The sequence below is a fragment of the Zootoca vivipara genome, chromosome Z2 (genome assembly GCF_965207765.1).
Source record: "Zootoca vivipara chromosome Z2, rZooViv2.hap1.1, whole genome shotgun sequence".
NCBI classification, from domain to species: Eukaryota; Metazoa; Chordata; class Lepidosauria; order Squamata; family Lacertidae; genus Zootoca; species Zootoca vivipara.
The window spans coordinates 803,734-818,760 of NC_142585.1; the positions used below are offsets into that span (position 1 = coordinate 803,734).

The 15,027-nt window shown below is 48.6% G+C and overlaps 1 protein-coding gene across 5 annotated transcripts; it reads left to right on the forward strand.

Moving 5' to 3' along the window:
* The first annotated feature begins 367 nt into the window (after positions 1 to 367).
* GJB1 (gap junction protein beta 1) lies at positions 368 to 14,508 on the forward strand. Of its 5 annotated transcripts, XM_088665136.1 has the most exons (3): positions 2,123 to 2,159; positions 5,819 to 5,891; positions 12,603 to 14,508. In XM_088665136.1, the coding sequence occupies exon 3, from the start codon at positions 12,615 to 12,617 to the stop codon at positions 13,449 to 13,451; it is 837 nt and encodes a 278-aa protein (XP_088521262.1). In that variant the 5' UTR covers positions 2,123 to 2,159; positions 5,819 to 5,891; positions 12,603 to 12,614; the 3' UTR covers positions 13,452 to 14,508. The 5 variants fall into 5 exon arrangements, with proteins under 5 accessions (XP_088521263.1, XP_088521262.1, XP_088521261.1 ...); XM_088665137.1 differs by lacking the exons at positions 2,123 to 2,159; positions 5,819 to 5,891 and adding an exon at positions 368 to 391; XM_088665135.1 differs by lacking the exon at positions 5,819 to 5,891 and having other exon boundaries at positions 2,123 to 2,324.
* Positions 14,509 to 15,027: the final 519 nt, after the last annotated feature.

Consider the following 15,027-nt stretch of genomic DNA (forward strand, 5'->3'; position numbering starts at 1 on the left):
TGCTTGGCTTTGTCTACCAGCACCCTTGGCAGCCCCCAGTAGGTGCTATCCTGCCCAGCAGCCGCCTGGCACCTGTCCATTGCACGAGGGGCCATCCAGCCCATTTGGGTGGCTGTTTTAACTTTCTCCCAGTTCTTGGGTGAGTACAGGGCGAGCTGTACTTGTTACTAAAGGCGATAAGTACTTTGGCACCCCGCCTGCCCTGCCCTTCTTTAACTGAGGCAGGGAGGGACAAATAAAATCATTGCCTTCTATGACACCAAAGCGTTGCAGAGAGGGCACTGCCCAAGAAAGGCATCGTTAGACACAGGATCTACCCTGTGAGGCAGCACCAGTTCTGTGCCCATCAAAGCTAGAGGACAGTGCAGAAGAAACCGGGAACCTTTTTCTGGCAAGTCCCCCCCCCACACCTATGTAGGGGAGGGAGGGATCTTCACACTCAGTTTTTAATGTGTGACATTTTAATGTATTTTAATCTTTGTTGGAAGCCGCTCAGAGTGGCTGGGGAAACCCACCCGGATGGGCGGGGTACAAATAATAAATTATTATTATTATTATTATTATTATTATTATTATTATTATTATTATTAACAGCTGCCCACAAGGAGTAGTTATGGCCACCTACATGGATGGCTTTAAAAGAGTACTGGAGAAATGCATCTAGGGCAAGGTTATCAATAGCTGCTAGCCACAATGTCTAGGGTCTACCTCCACTGTCAGAGGCAGATGCCTCTGAAAACAAGGTGCTTGGAATTGCAATTGTATTGAGGAGCTATGAAGCTCAGGTCCAGAATCTGATTGGCTGCTGTGAGAACAGGGCGGCTGGACTAAATGGGCCACTGGCCTGATCCAGCAGCCCGGCTCTTTGTATGTCCTAGCTGCTTTTCCTATGCCTGCCTTTGCTATAGATGCTCAGAATCACTGCCACAGTCACACCACAAACTTGCTAGGGACTTAAATTTGTGCAATTAGGATTGATGTTCCTCTCTCTGTTGTCCTCAACCAGCCAACCACCTTGTGGATGAAATGGGTTGTGGGCCAGATTGTGAGGCTGAGGCTGCTTCCACATTGCTTATGAAGGCACAGGCTGCCTTTGACAATGCAAAATACACCATGCACAAGCATAGCCAGCTGGATTCTTAGAATGAGACCTGTTGGCACTTAAGCCTGATTGGAAACCAGTTCCTCTGAGACAGGAGTTCAGCCTCTCCACCCACTATGGAGGCAAAGGAAAGAGGCACTCTGCACATACTCAGGAGACAGCATTAAAATGTTATGTCTCTGGAATTGATCCCTGACATCCAGAGCAGGTTCTGGGGTGAATTTCAAGCCCTGTGGAAGGTTACTGGCCAGCTTTCGCAATGGACAATAATTCTGCCATCATCTCTAGTGTCTGTGTTGAAGCACACTTGATCCAGCTGTGCCCAGACAGTGAGCCTAGTCCCTAGTGCAAAGGTATTGCTTGCTTTGCCTTCTCCGGGTCTTGTGACCTTTGGGCTGTTTCAACAGCTGTTAGCGGAACCTTGGAGTGGGGCGTCTTAGTGCACGTGAGTTAATGTTTACATAGAGGATTGGCTTTTGCAAGAGTTTGAAAGGCTGGGTGGGGGGCACAGCATTTGGTTTGTGGCATTCACAGCTAATTGCAAAAACTGCTTCTAGGGTGTATGGACACGGGGTGGGTTGGAGGAATTAACCCAGGAGTCCATCTTCCTGTTTTGAAGCAGGCGCTGCCAACTCAGAGACGTGTGGGTACATAGTGCTCTGTTCACAGCTGACATCTTCTGGGTCCTGCATGGGGAAAAGGGAGTGCTTGGCCCATGAAACCTGCCAGAGTCAGTTTGGGGAGCATCTGCCCAAGGCAGCTGACCCAGATGAGTGGGCATTGCTCCTGCAGAAATCTCTGGGCTGAACCGGCAGTGCCAACCTCACATCCTTATGCTACTTTCCTCTTGTGCTTTATATGGGCAGGAGGCGGCAAAGAAGAGGCAACGTCAGGGTGGGCAAAAGAGTCTCCCCTCCTTCCTTTGGTTTTCCCTAGATGGAAAGAGGGAGGAAAGTGGGAGGGGCTGCCCCAAGGTATAAACAGCTCAGCTGGGGCAGCTGGACTGAAGCTTTTTGCAGAAAGGTTATGCTGGTGACTGTCCCCTGATTGGCTACAGGTAAGTGTGCTGGCAAGAGGCGAGGCTGGCAGAGATCCCATGGGGCTAGGCATTGCTCAGGTTTTGTCAGTTTGTGGAGTTCCTAGGAGTTTGCGCCTGCAGACTTCAACATCCAGAATTTAAACTTCAGGAGGAAGGCTATGTACGCATTGAAATGCAACTACAGTAGGTCATTCTTTTTCTCAGTTTGGATATAAGCTGGGGGGGGGTTGGGGGGTGGAACACATCAAAAATACAGTTATTTCATAAGCAATGGCTGGAATAGATATGGATTGCAGCTGGTGTCATGTGCCCATTTGCTCGCTTGATGCAGAGCAAATGGAAGACTATAAATGTCAAAGTCCCAAAGTTGCATAGTCAAAACCAGACACCTGCAACCCAAATTCTCTTTCTCCACACCCTAACCTTTCGTTTGTTTTTCCACTACGTTTTCTGATTCATGCCATTTCGTATCTGAAATTTTCAACATTCAACAGAACTTCTCACATTTGAAGTTAGTGCCAGAAATTAAGCAACAGAGCTGGCTGTTGGATAAGCAGGAAATCCTGCCCTGTTCCAGCATAGTGTTCCTTCTGCAGCACTGCAGAAATCAGAATTGGGTGTTAACATTACATCAAGCTCAGAAAACCTCCTTTAGTGTGTGTCTGTGTTTAAAAGCCAAATGAAAGTTTCTAGCCCTTATCGGGGCTTATGCACTTTGGAGGACAAGCAGTGATGGGAACAGCTGTGGAAGTTGAACAAGACTATGCTTTGCAGCAGCAAGATTGTTATTTGTATGAAGATGCAAGGACATATATATTACCTTCTATGGAGCAATGGTTATTGAAATTAGTGGATTTGGCTGAGATGGCAAAGTTGATGTGCTTAATTAGAGAAAAATTCAGGGAAAATTTGTTGACATTTATGAATAATTGGAAACCCCTTAGGGGCTTTGTGTGCAAAAAGGAAAGTGAGCTTGTGATATCTGGGTTTAAAGACTAAAAAGATTTGTTTATGGAAAGCAGAAGAGTTAGAGGCTATTATGGAGCTAGGGATTCGCTGTGGGTTAAACCACTGAGCCTAGAGCTTGCCAATCAGAAGGTCGGCGGTTCGAATCCCTGCGATGGGGTGAGCTCCCGTTGCTTGGTCCCAGCTCCTGCCAACCTAGCAGTTCGAAAGCACGTCAAAGTGCAAGTAGATAAATAGGTACCGCTCCAGCGGGAAGGTAAACGGTGTTTCCGTGTGCTGCTCTGGTTTGCCAGAAGCGGCTTTGTCATGCTGGCCACATGACCTGGAAGCTATACGCTGGCTCCCTCGGCCAATAATGCGAGATGAGCGCGCAACCCCAGAGTCGGTCACGACTGGACCTAATGGTCAGGGGTCCCTTAACCTTTACCTAGAAAGTTAATAGACGGAGAATTGGGTGTCTTTTCTTTTCCTTTCCTTTCCTTTCTTTTTCTATATCTTTTTCTTTTAGTTTATATGTTTAAAAAATGCTGCTTGTTTTATGTTAACTTTTGTATATTGCTTTTTTGTTCTTTTCTCAAGTTTTAATAAAAATGGTTTTAAAAAAGGAAAAGAAGAACAACACCGCTATGCTTTGCCTAGCTCCTGGCTTCTCTCCCTAGTGGTCTGTAGAGAGAAAATGATAAGAAAGAGTTAAGTGTGAATGTGAACTTCAAGATTCTGCTCTCTTGTCCTTGTGAAAATATGTTTCGTCCAGAAGTGTAATTTACGGGTGCATGAAATGCATGTGTGAACTTGGGAAGCTGTCTTTCCTGCTCCAACAAATGCACATGTAACCTCCTGACTGCAACTGCTGAAATATTACCATGATGTTGAAGTGGCCAGTAAACTCTGTCATGTTGTCAGCTGGCAACAGCAATGGCTGTGCTGCTTAGGGAATGTGAATGCCCTACCTGGAAACTGTGACAAAAACAGGTGCATCCTCTGGGGCCCTCCCAAGGCATCCCAAGGCTGCTTTAAGTTGGAGCAAGCTCCAATGGGATGTTGCTTGGGCAGCATTTAGTTTTGGATAAAATGTACTGTTGTTGCTGCTGCTTGGAAGTTTCTTGTTATATTGCTAGGCATTGCTCCAATGTTTATTAACAGGAGCTGTTTGCTTTCTTGCATTATTAATAATAGTACAACTGTTTAAACTGCGTTCTTTTTTTCCTAACTGTCCATGCATTACCTTGAAATGTTGCTCTATTTTGTTCTGTAGTGCTATGCTCCACTTTGAGCATGTGTTTACCAAAGGAAAGCTGCATACAAATAAACTCACAATAGATGAGGATGGTGCCATTTCCTATCCTGCAGCACTGGGTTAATGCCCCTTTGATGCAGAGCCCACCCCCTCCAAAAGCACCTTTTGCTAGGCTCAGGCTCACTGCTGGATTTGTGCTCTCTTCTCTCTTGCAAACCCCTGTCCAGTCCTGGCTGTCCTTGTCCCTCTTCTGCCACCTCTGCCAGCCCCTGCCCCCCAAAAGAGCCCAGCTAAGGCTCATTGCCATCAATGCTGACCCGTGGCATCAAGCTCCCTGCAGCCCACCCTGGTCCTCTCCCACTAGGTAAACTCTGCCAAGGGATGGCGATCGTTCTGGCTCACAGTGAGACAGATGGCTGCTATCTTGGTTTGCATGCTGCACCCAAAGACATCTGCCCTGGTTTTGCCACCCCTGTTGCTGATGTGGCCATTTGGGAACATAATAAGCTGCCTTATGCTGAGTCAGACCATTGGTCCATCTAGCTGAGAACTGACTACACTCACTGGCAACAGCTTTCTAGGATTTCAGGTAGGGGACATTCCCAATGCTACCTGGAGATACTGGGGTTTGAACATGGGACCTTCTGCATTCCAAACAGATGCTCTACCACTGAGCTGGGGCTCTTCCAGGGTGGCTATCTAAAGAACTTTTAACTGAGTTAAGATTTAAAAGGGATATGTACAGAAAATGGAAAAAGGGGAAAACCACCAGAGAGGAATTCAAACAAATAGCCAGCTTGTGTAGAGACAAAGTCAGAAAAGCTAAAGCACAGAATGAACTCAGGCTTGCTAGAGAGGGTAAAAGCAACAAAAAGGGCTTTTATGGGTATGTCCGTAGCAAAAGGAAGAACAAGGAAACAGTGGGGTCACTTAGAGGAGAAGATGGTGAAATGCGAACAGGGGGCAGTGGAAGGGCAGAACTCCTCAATGCCTTCTTTGCCTCCGTCTTCTCCAAAAAAGAAAACAATGCCCAACCTGAAGAATGTGGAGCAGATGATTCAGCAGGGGAAACACAGCCCAGAATAAGTAAGGAGGTAGTACAAGATTACTTGGCTAGTTTAGATGTATTCAAGTCTCCAGGGCCAGATGAACTACATCCAAGAGTATTAAAAGAACTGGCAGAGGTGATTTCAGAACCACTGGCAGTAATCTTTGAGAATTCCTGGAGAACAGGCGAAGTCCCAGCAGACTGGAGGAGGGCAAATGTTGTCCCTATTTTCAAAAAGGGGAAAAGAGAGGATCCAAACAATTACCGCCCAGTCAGCCTGACCTCAATACCAGGAAAGATTCTAGAACAGACCATTAAGCAAACGGTCTGTGAGCACCTAGAAAGGAATGTTGTGATCACTAAAAGTCAGCATGGGATTCTGAAAAATAGGTCATGTCAGACTAATCTGATCTCATTTTTTGACAGAGTCACAAGCCTGGTAGATGAAGGGAACGCTGTGGATGTAGCCTATCTTGATTTCCGCAAGGTCTTTGACAAGGTGCCCCATGATATTCTTGTAAATAAGCTAGTAAAATGTGGGCTAGACAATGCTACCATTCAGTGGATTTGTAACTGGCTGGCTGACCGAACCCAAAGAGTGCTCATCAATGGCTCCTCCTCATCCTGGAGAGAAGTGACTAGTGGGGTGCCACAGGGTTCTGTCTTGGGCCCAGTCTTATTCAACATCTTCATCAATGACTTGGATGATAGGCTTGGGGGCATCCTGAGCAAGTTTGCAGATGACACTAAATTGGGAGGGATGGCTAATACCCCAGAGGACAGGATCACACTTCAAAATGACCTTAACAGATTAGACAACTGAGCCAAATCAAGCAAGATGAATTTTAACAGGGAGAAATGTAAAGTACTACACTTGGGCAAAAAAAATGAAAGGCACAAATACAGGGTAGGTGACACCTGGCTTGAGAGCAGTACATGTGAAAAGGATCTAGGAGTCTTGATGTAATTCTGGGCTGCATCAATAGGAGTATAGCATCTAGATCAAGGGAAGTAATAGTACCACTGTATTCTGCTCTGGTCAGACCTCACCTGGAATACTGTGTCCAGTTCTGGGCACCGCAGTTCAAGAAGGATACTGACAAGCTGGAACGTGTCCAGAAGAGGGCAACCAAAATGGTCAAAGGCCTGGAAACGATGCCTTATGAGGAACGGCTTAGGGAGCTGGGTATGTTTAGCCTGGAGAAGAGAAGGTTTAGGGGTGATATGATAGCCATGTTCAAATATATAAAAGGATGTCATATAGAGGAGGGAGAAAGGTTGTTTTCTGCTGCTCCAGAGAATTGGGCACAGAGCAATGGATTCAAACGACAAGAAAGAAGATTCCACCTAAACATTAGGAAGAACTTCCTGACAGTAAGAGCTGTTCGGCAGTGGAATTTGCTGCCAAGGAGTGTGGTGGAGTCTCTTCTTTGGAGGTCTTTAAGCAGAGGCTTGACAGGCATATGTCAAGAATGCTTTGATGGTGTTTCCTGCTTGGCAGGGGGTTGGACTGGATGGCCCTTGTGGTCTCTTCCAACTCTATGATTTTATTATTCCTTTCTATGCCAACATAGCAAACAATTTATTGGCACTATTATAGAAACCTAAGAAGCTGTCTTCTGCCTACACTGACTGACAGTGGCTCTCCAGGATTTCAGAAAGGTGGTCTCCCCCTGATTGAACCTGGATTCTTCTGCATGTGAAGCAGATGTTGAACCACTGAACATGCAGGGCATAGTCTTCTTGGTTGCAACTTCCAAATTCCAGAACTCTCACAGGAAATTTGCCCGGTCTCTTATTTCATTAAAGAGCTGTTCGTTGGTGGAGCGGTCTCCCATGAGAGGTGGTGGGCTCCCCTTCCCTGGAGGTTTTCAGACAGAGGTTGGGTGGCCTCCTGTCATGGATGCTTTTACCTGAGATTATTGCATTGCAGGGGGTTGGACTGGATGACCGTTGGGACCCTTCCAACTCCTAGATTCTATGATTCCATGAACTGCACTGTGCTTAAAGGAGACTGTTTCAATTGGTGGGAAAGCATATGCATTTTATTTTACTTTTTAACGTTCACTACCACCCCCAACATTACTCACTTTTCGTTCTCAAGCAAAAGCCACTTCTTCTCCAAAGCTTTCTGGTGTCCTGAATAGGACCTTTGCTCCACAGACCCATTGCCCCTTGTCCAGCTGTGTTTGAACTGGTTTAATGGTTACCTTCCCACAGAAAAACAACCATGTTATTGCTTCATTGCACTTCCACCCACCCGCCTTCACTGCAAGTACTGGATTGGAATCTGGGATCAAGTTGCCATCCAGTTGGGACAGTGCTCTGTCCCTCTAGTCCCCTTGTAGCATCGCATGAACTTTGGGAGCTGTCCTCAGCCACCATCCTTCCTATGGGTCTGCATTTGAAAGGTCTTAGCCCACAAATACTCCACACTCAGAATCCATTTGCTGCCTTGAGTTGCTTGATAAGTCCTTCATGCAGTGCCGGATTACCAATAGGCAGAGTAGGTGCTGGTCTATGGGCCCCATGCCCCACAACAGAGCAAAACAATATTGATTTGATATTGAAAGAGCAAAAATGTATTAGAAGATAATTTGCAAGGCCCATCCCCCTAGGATTTTGACTGCCTAGGGTCCTCCACAGGGTTTAATCTAGCACTGCCTCCATGCCTACCCCCACCCTACAGCCCAGCACATGCCAGCAGTTACCCCAGTTTCTGTCCCTGTGATTTTTCCCTGCATTCACCCTTTTATGCATGTGGCAGGAGTATCTCTTGGACAGAATTTATGCTCTGTGAGCTTATTCCACAGCAAAGCTCTTCTGCCCAGTAGTTACCTCCTGTGCTCTAGGCAGGCAGCTCTCTTTGTTGAGCTCATGAAGGGCAGTGTGAGTGTGTGGGTGTGGTGTGTGAGTGTGTGAGTGTGTAGGGAAGGATGAACTGGAACAGGGTTCGGTTTCCTAATTCAAAGGACTGAAGGCGTCATTGTGCTCTGCCAGCCTTGGCACCGGATTCCAGTACTGACTTTGCACCCCGGAAGGAGACGCAAATCACCATCCCTTTTCGTGGGACATGGTACAGTTGACGCCAAAAGGCGTCATGGCTGAGGCAGCTGGCGTGTTGAGCATCCTCCCTTCTGACCCCCGGAGACAGCAACTAGCAGCCTTAACTCTTCCTTCTCCCAGCCCCCCTCCCACCTCCAGGACCATTGCAGATCTTTCCAAGGCATGCCTGTGCGCATTGGCCTGAGAGCAGAGCGGCCACCTCCAGTCAAACTCCTGGCTCCTTCTTCCACAAAGTTTAGCACCCACAACTTCAATCCTTTGATGTCCAGAAGGGAGAGGTCACTGTGTGGGGTCTCTGGCCCCTGGCAGAGCCTGGGACCAGGTGCTGGTGCTTGGTTAGGACGGCCTGGAATGCCGTACACAGACACTTTGTTTGGCAAGGGTGGGCGGAAGTCCGGGCGCTTGGTCTGAATTCTAAAGTGTGTTGTTTGGGGACCGATAAAGGCCTCATTGTATGCAAAGCAGTTTATAAAGCAGCGTATGACTTCCCCGAGCTGGGCACAGTCTGCTGGGAGGCCTGACCCTGCAGAGGGAGCCTGCGGCTGCCTTGGGAAGAACCTGCGGCAAGGTAAAGTCCCAGCTGCGAAACCTCCCCTGACCCAGATCTTTGTAGAAGCAGGAATGACTTGGTGGGTAGCAGTCTAGGCTAGGGCAGTGGTCCTTAGTGGTGGGATGGGAAGGACCTCTCTATTTTTCCAGAAGCAAGCAGAGGGCACGGATTCAATCTAAAAAGCCGGTACCCCAACCCACTCTTCTGCAGCTCTCCTTCCCATTTTGAAGTGCCAATGGCTGTAGCATCAGAAGAAGTGCGTAATGGCAGCTGCTTCTAGATAAGACTTAAGCAGGGTCCCCAAACTAAGGCCTTCTAAATCCGGCCCGCGGACAGTCCGGGAATCAACATGTTTTTATATGAGTAGAATGTGTCCTTTTATTTAAAATGCATCTCTGGGTTATTTGTGGGGCATAGGAATTCGTTCCTTTTTTTCCTTCAAAATATAGTCTGGCCCCACACAAGGTCTGAGGGACAGTGGACCGGCCCCCTGCTGAAAAAGTTTGCTCACCCCTGGAGCCTAAATGGGTGTTAAGAGACACCCAGAAGCTGGGAAAGCTCTTTCCTAGGAATTTTTAAAAAATCAAAATGCTTTGTTTAAAGCTATATTATTCCTTAACAATCCTTAACCTTGTAAGGTTGCTCACTACAGCAGTCTCTGGATCACTGCTGAACGCCTAGCGAGTTTGGGGCTGTGGTGACTTCTGAACTGGGACCTTGTTAGCTCACACAGAGCTTGCCTCTGGTGCAGGCTGGGTGATCACTGTGCCTCTTGAGTGATACTTCCACCTCTTCACCTCCTTGAACTCATCCTGTCTCTGACAGAAAGAGAACCCCCCTTTTTTTGCTTGCTGCAGTGTTGCCTGTAGGCTTGTTTTGGGACCCAGGTGGCGCTGTGGGTTAAACCACTGAGCCTAGGGCTTGCTGATCAGAAGGTCGGCGGTTCGAATCCCTGTGATGGGGTGAGCTCCTGTTGCTCGGTCCCAGCTCCTGCCAACCTAGCAGTTCGAAAGCACGTCAGGGGTCCCTTTACCTTTACCTTAGGCTTGTTTAGAAGTTGCACCAAACACAGGTACAAGCTGCCTTTGCCACGTGTACAAATGTGTGTGTGGATGAGCTTACCTGTGTTGTTTTGTGCAGCTCCACTGGTGTTCAGAGACTTTAATGCTCCATGTGAGTACTGTAACTGAATGGCTTTACAGCTCAGCTGTTCGTGCGCAGAGGCAGAAAAGGAAGCTACCCTCTGTGGAGTCAGACCGTTGGTACAACCAAGTCAGTATTGTTGAAACTGACCCTCAGCAGATGCCCAGCATTTCAGACAGGGCAGTCTTTCCAAGCCCTGCCTGGTGGTACCAAAAGCTGAAGTTGGAACCTACAGGATGCACATGAGGTGCTCTTCCTCTAAGCTACAGCTCCTAGGAAATCTGTGGCTCAATGGGAGCGCATCCCCTTTGCAAGCAAAAAGTCCCAAGTTCAACCTTTGCTATCTCTAGGTGGACCATGGTCCAAAATCCCAGAGAACTGCTGCCAGGCAGTGCAGGTGATACTGAGCTAGAGGGACAAATGATCTGACTCCCTAAGAGCGTTCACATTTACATTAATTAAACCCTCATTGAATGTAATGTTTGACCACCCCTTCTGTCGCTCTACAAACCATCACGTGGAAAGGCCCATTTTGGGATGGCTTGCACTCTGACAGAGCAAAAAGTGCTGTGGATGTCAGGAAAGGAGATGCCATGCATCTCTGGTCCCACGCTGTGCCTGGAAAACCTTCATTGTTTTTTTTTGCACCTCATCTTTGCAAGTAAGCGAGAGAGCCAGCTAGCAAGCTAGCAAGCAAGCAAGCAAGCAAAGCTTTGCCCCCAATGGAATTCAGGACCTCCCCATCAAACGCTCTGCTCTGCTGCATGTCATGCGCCTCTCATAGGAACAGTGGGAGGTGGTCAGGGAAGCAGGGAGGGAGGGAGGGAGAATAGACAGACATCATTAGGCTGTGCCACTCCCTTGAGAAAAGCAGCATGGCTAAAAAGCAGGAGACTATGAAGACGCACCTGTGAGTTTCAGAGCGAACGTTTCCATTTACTATCTAGAATTGGGGCAGCCCTCAGATTTCAAACGGTGTGAGTGGAGGAAAATGGACTAGCAGAAATTAAAAGGCCCCACCTGCTTTTAGCTTGGGCTTTGCCCAGTGCCATGCTGGCAGTGGACTAGGCTAGTCCCCTCAATGTTCCACTGGCGCCTCCTTCCCAAAGCCTGGGAAGCTTCTGCCCAGCTTAGGGAGGAAGGCATGATGCTTACCGTACATGTGACACTGCCCCCCATTGCCCCTGCAAGCTGGCACCTCTGGCCCTAACTGTTCCCCTACGAACTTTGCCTTTGGCCCCATTCATGGCCACCATGCAGCCTCTGGAAGATTTTGCTGCCTTCCCAGGAATGTAGCCCCCAACAAAAGTGGGAAGGGGAAAAATCTCTCGCCCCTGGTGATCTCTAGCTGTTTTGGCCTAATTCCCATCAGCCCTGCCCAGCATGGCCCAAGACATCTGGAGAGATCCAAGTTGGTAAAGACTGTCTTGCAGCAGCAGAAAGGGAGCAGTTGAAAGTGGTCTCCTCTGTGACTGCCTGTTGCCCAAAGAAGCCCCTCTGTCTGAAGACTTGTTTCCTGAGCCTCTGTGTGACTGTACAAGAAGTCTCAGCCAGAATTGGCATTGCCTGTTCCCTTCTAGAACTGGATGTGTTGGAAATGTTGTGATGTGTCTGGATTGCAACTTGGCATTTCCTTGGATGATCCTGGAGGTGGCATTCACCTACGTTTTGCTCAGAGTAGACCTATTTAAAGTAATGGACCTCAGTCATGCTCTTTCTTTCCAATGGGTCTATGCTGAATAAAAATAGTTGAATAGCACCATTACCTTTTTCACACTTGTTTTTCAAGGCAATAGACTGTACAGGGCAGAGCAATTCCCATCAGACCAAAGCCTGAGTGCTAAACTCAACATGTCTTTCTTTTGAAAACGGGGGTTGTGCAAACTGGGTGCCAGGCACTGCAGCTCCGCCCATTGTTAAAATATGGCTTTTTTTCTGGCTACAGTGCTTGCAGATAAAGGCTGAACTAAAAGGCCCTAAAATAAAATGATAAAGTTGGGCCCAGGAGCATTACTCTTGATTTCAGAAGTCCAGCAACAGCACAGCTTTGGAGCAGTCGATATACACCTACCTTCCTTAACAAAACGGAGGTAGGGAAATGGGCCTTTCTCTGAAAAATATTATTTTGAGAATCTGCGATGCCTACACTCTCGGCCCTTCAGGCAAGTGCCGTAGCTCAGTGGGAGAGCATTTCCCTTGTGCACAGGAGGCCACAGGTTCAATCCCCTGCATCTCCAAGTAGAGCTGGGAATGTCCCCTTCCTAAAACCCTGGAGAGCTGCTACCAGCCTGTGTAGACAAAACTAAACTAGATAGACCTCTAAGGCATGACTTGTGTAATGCATCCACCTGTATCCCTACCAGCAGCACAGCGGTGGTGGTGGTTGTGGTGGAGGAGGAACCTGCACCCGCCTACATTCTGCTCTGACCCGGCTCTGCTGTTCCCTTGCAGGAGTGTGGAAGAATGAAGTGGGAAGGCTTCTATGCTCTGGTGATCGGTGTGAACCGCCACTCCACCGCCATTGGCCGCATCTGGCTCTCTGTGGTGTTCATCTTCCGCATCATGGTGCTGGTCGTGGCAGCGGAGAGCGTCTGGGGAGATGAGCAGTCGTCCTTCACCTGCAACACACAGCAGCCCGGCTGCAAGAACGTCTGCTATGACTACTACTTCCCCATCTCCCACATCCGCCTGTGGGCCCTACAACTCATCCTGGTGACCACGCCGGCCTTGCTGGTAGCCATGCACGTGGCATACCAGCAGCACCAGGAGAAGAAGCTCTTGGTCATGACAGGGCACGGGGACCCCAAGCACCTGGAGGAGGTGAAGAAGCACAAGATGCGCATCTCGGGGTCCCTGTGGTGGACGTACATCTGCAGCGTGATCTTCCGCATCGTGTTTGAAGGCACCTTCATGTACATCTTCTACATGATCTACCCAGGCTACCAGATGATCCGCCTGGTCAAGTGCGACGTGTACCCTTGCCCCAACACGGTCGACTGCTTCATCTCGCGCCCTACCGAGAAGACCATCTTCACTGTCTTCATGCTGGCCACATCGGGCATCTGCATCATCCTCAACCTGACAGAGGTGGTGTTTCTGCTGGTGAGGGCCTGTGCCCGCCGCGCAACCAAGAGCCACAACCCTTCATCGAAGAAGGGCTCCTTCTTGGGCCACAAGCTCTCAGAGTACAAGCAGAACGAAATCAACCAGCTGCTGACGGAGCAGGACGGCTCCCTCAAAGACATTCTCCGGCGGAACTCAGGGATACAAGAGAAGAGTGACAGGTGCTCAGCCTGCTAAGGGTCTCAGGACCGGAGGGCGGAGGTGTTCACAACTTGGTTACAGCACAGCACGCCTGGTGGGGAGAGGGGAGAGTCACGGCTGTGGGCCTGCCAAGTCAGATACCATCACTCCATCAAGCCCTCGTTCTGGGCTCCCTCTGATTTTCTCGTCGCCAGATGCCCCACCAGCTGTGGCCTTTTTCTCCCTACTGCTAGCCCACAGGCAGTGTCCCTGTGGACAGGATGACCTCTGGTAGAGAATCACACAATTTGCCCACTGCAGATCCTCTGTTGAATATGCCTCTGGTTGTGATTAACTAGGCCTCAGCAGCCTAGGGATAATTGGGTAGGCATTTAGACTCCCCTGCTGGGCCCCATTCTGGGGGTCAAAATATTGCAGAATTGGGGGGCCCTCGTGCCTTTTCCTTGTCTGCCCAGGCCCTTTTTCCTTTTGCTCTCCCAACACCTCCTGCACTTTATCACCCTAACCTACCCCAGAAAGAAAAGCAAAAATAAAAGATGCTAAACCCAAATATTATATTATTTGACGTGCTTTCTACATCCTGGAAGCACTTTGTATCCATACTGTGTCCAGGGAAATTTGTGGCCCAGCATTCATCAGCAGGTGGGAGAAGAGCTCATGCACATTGTTCTGTCTTTTGAATCCTCCCTGCTGTTTCTAGCTCTGTTTCACTTCATGCTGGCTTCCACCGCCCTGGCTAGTGCTTTGGAGGGAAAGGTTTGCAGCAGCAACCCATGCACCTCTTTCCCGCCCCTCTCCTTTCTGCATTGGGACTGCTCCTGGGCCTTTTAAACACAACATAGAAAAGGTAAAATGGCACTGCTTTCACTTGCAACTACCTGATTTGCTAGCCAGGCAGAGGTTAAAGGATGGGTACCTCTCACTGGGGGGGGGAGCCAACAATCCCCCACCTCTGCATCATCATTGCTGCTCTCCTTTAGCCAGGGTTCAAATAAGATTGGGTTGGGGGCAGAGAGGTGGGGCATTCCCAGGCTATTTTCATCACACTTCATTTTGCCAAAGCAGTCACACAGTATTAAAGCTGGTTTTGCAATTCTTGACTCGATAGTTGTTTTTCATCTGGGGGTTTGTCTGTGTCCCCCACACACACACAGTGTTACAAAAAGTAGTAGGTTGTAGGAACCACACACTCAGATTAAGCCCCTCCTGGCAACTGGGGCAATCTTTCCAGCAGTTGTGCATGTCAGTATTTCAGAAGTTGGCATCCTAAGGCAGACTTCTTTGTCCAGCTAGGATTTTTCTCTGCTTCCTGACAGTAGTTCTGCAGGGTCCTCCTTATTGCTTACTACTTGATCCTTTTTAACTGGACATTTGGAAAATGGAACCTCCTGCATGCAGGGCAGGTGGACCTACCCCTCAGCTGTGCCTCTTTGCTAACAAGGTAGGGCAGCTCTTTCATTCAACCAAAGGTCTGGAGCTTCATGCAAGAGCAGGGCAAATCTCCAGTGGGTTGGGAACAGCTTTGAGCAACATGCCCAGAGGGGAAAGCCTCAGCTGCATCCCAAAATTGAGAGTAGCCCCATGTACTGACCATTGAATAACCGCTTCTCAT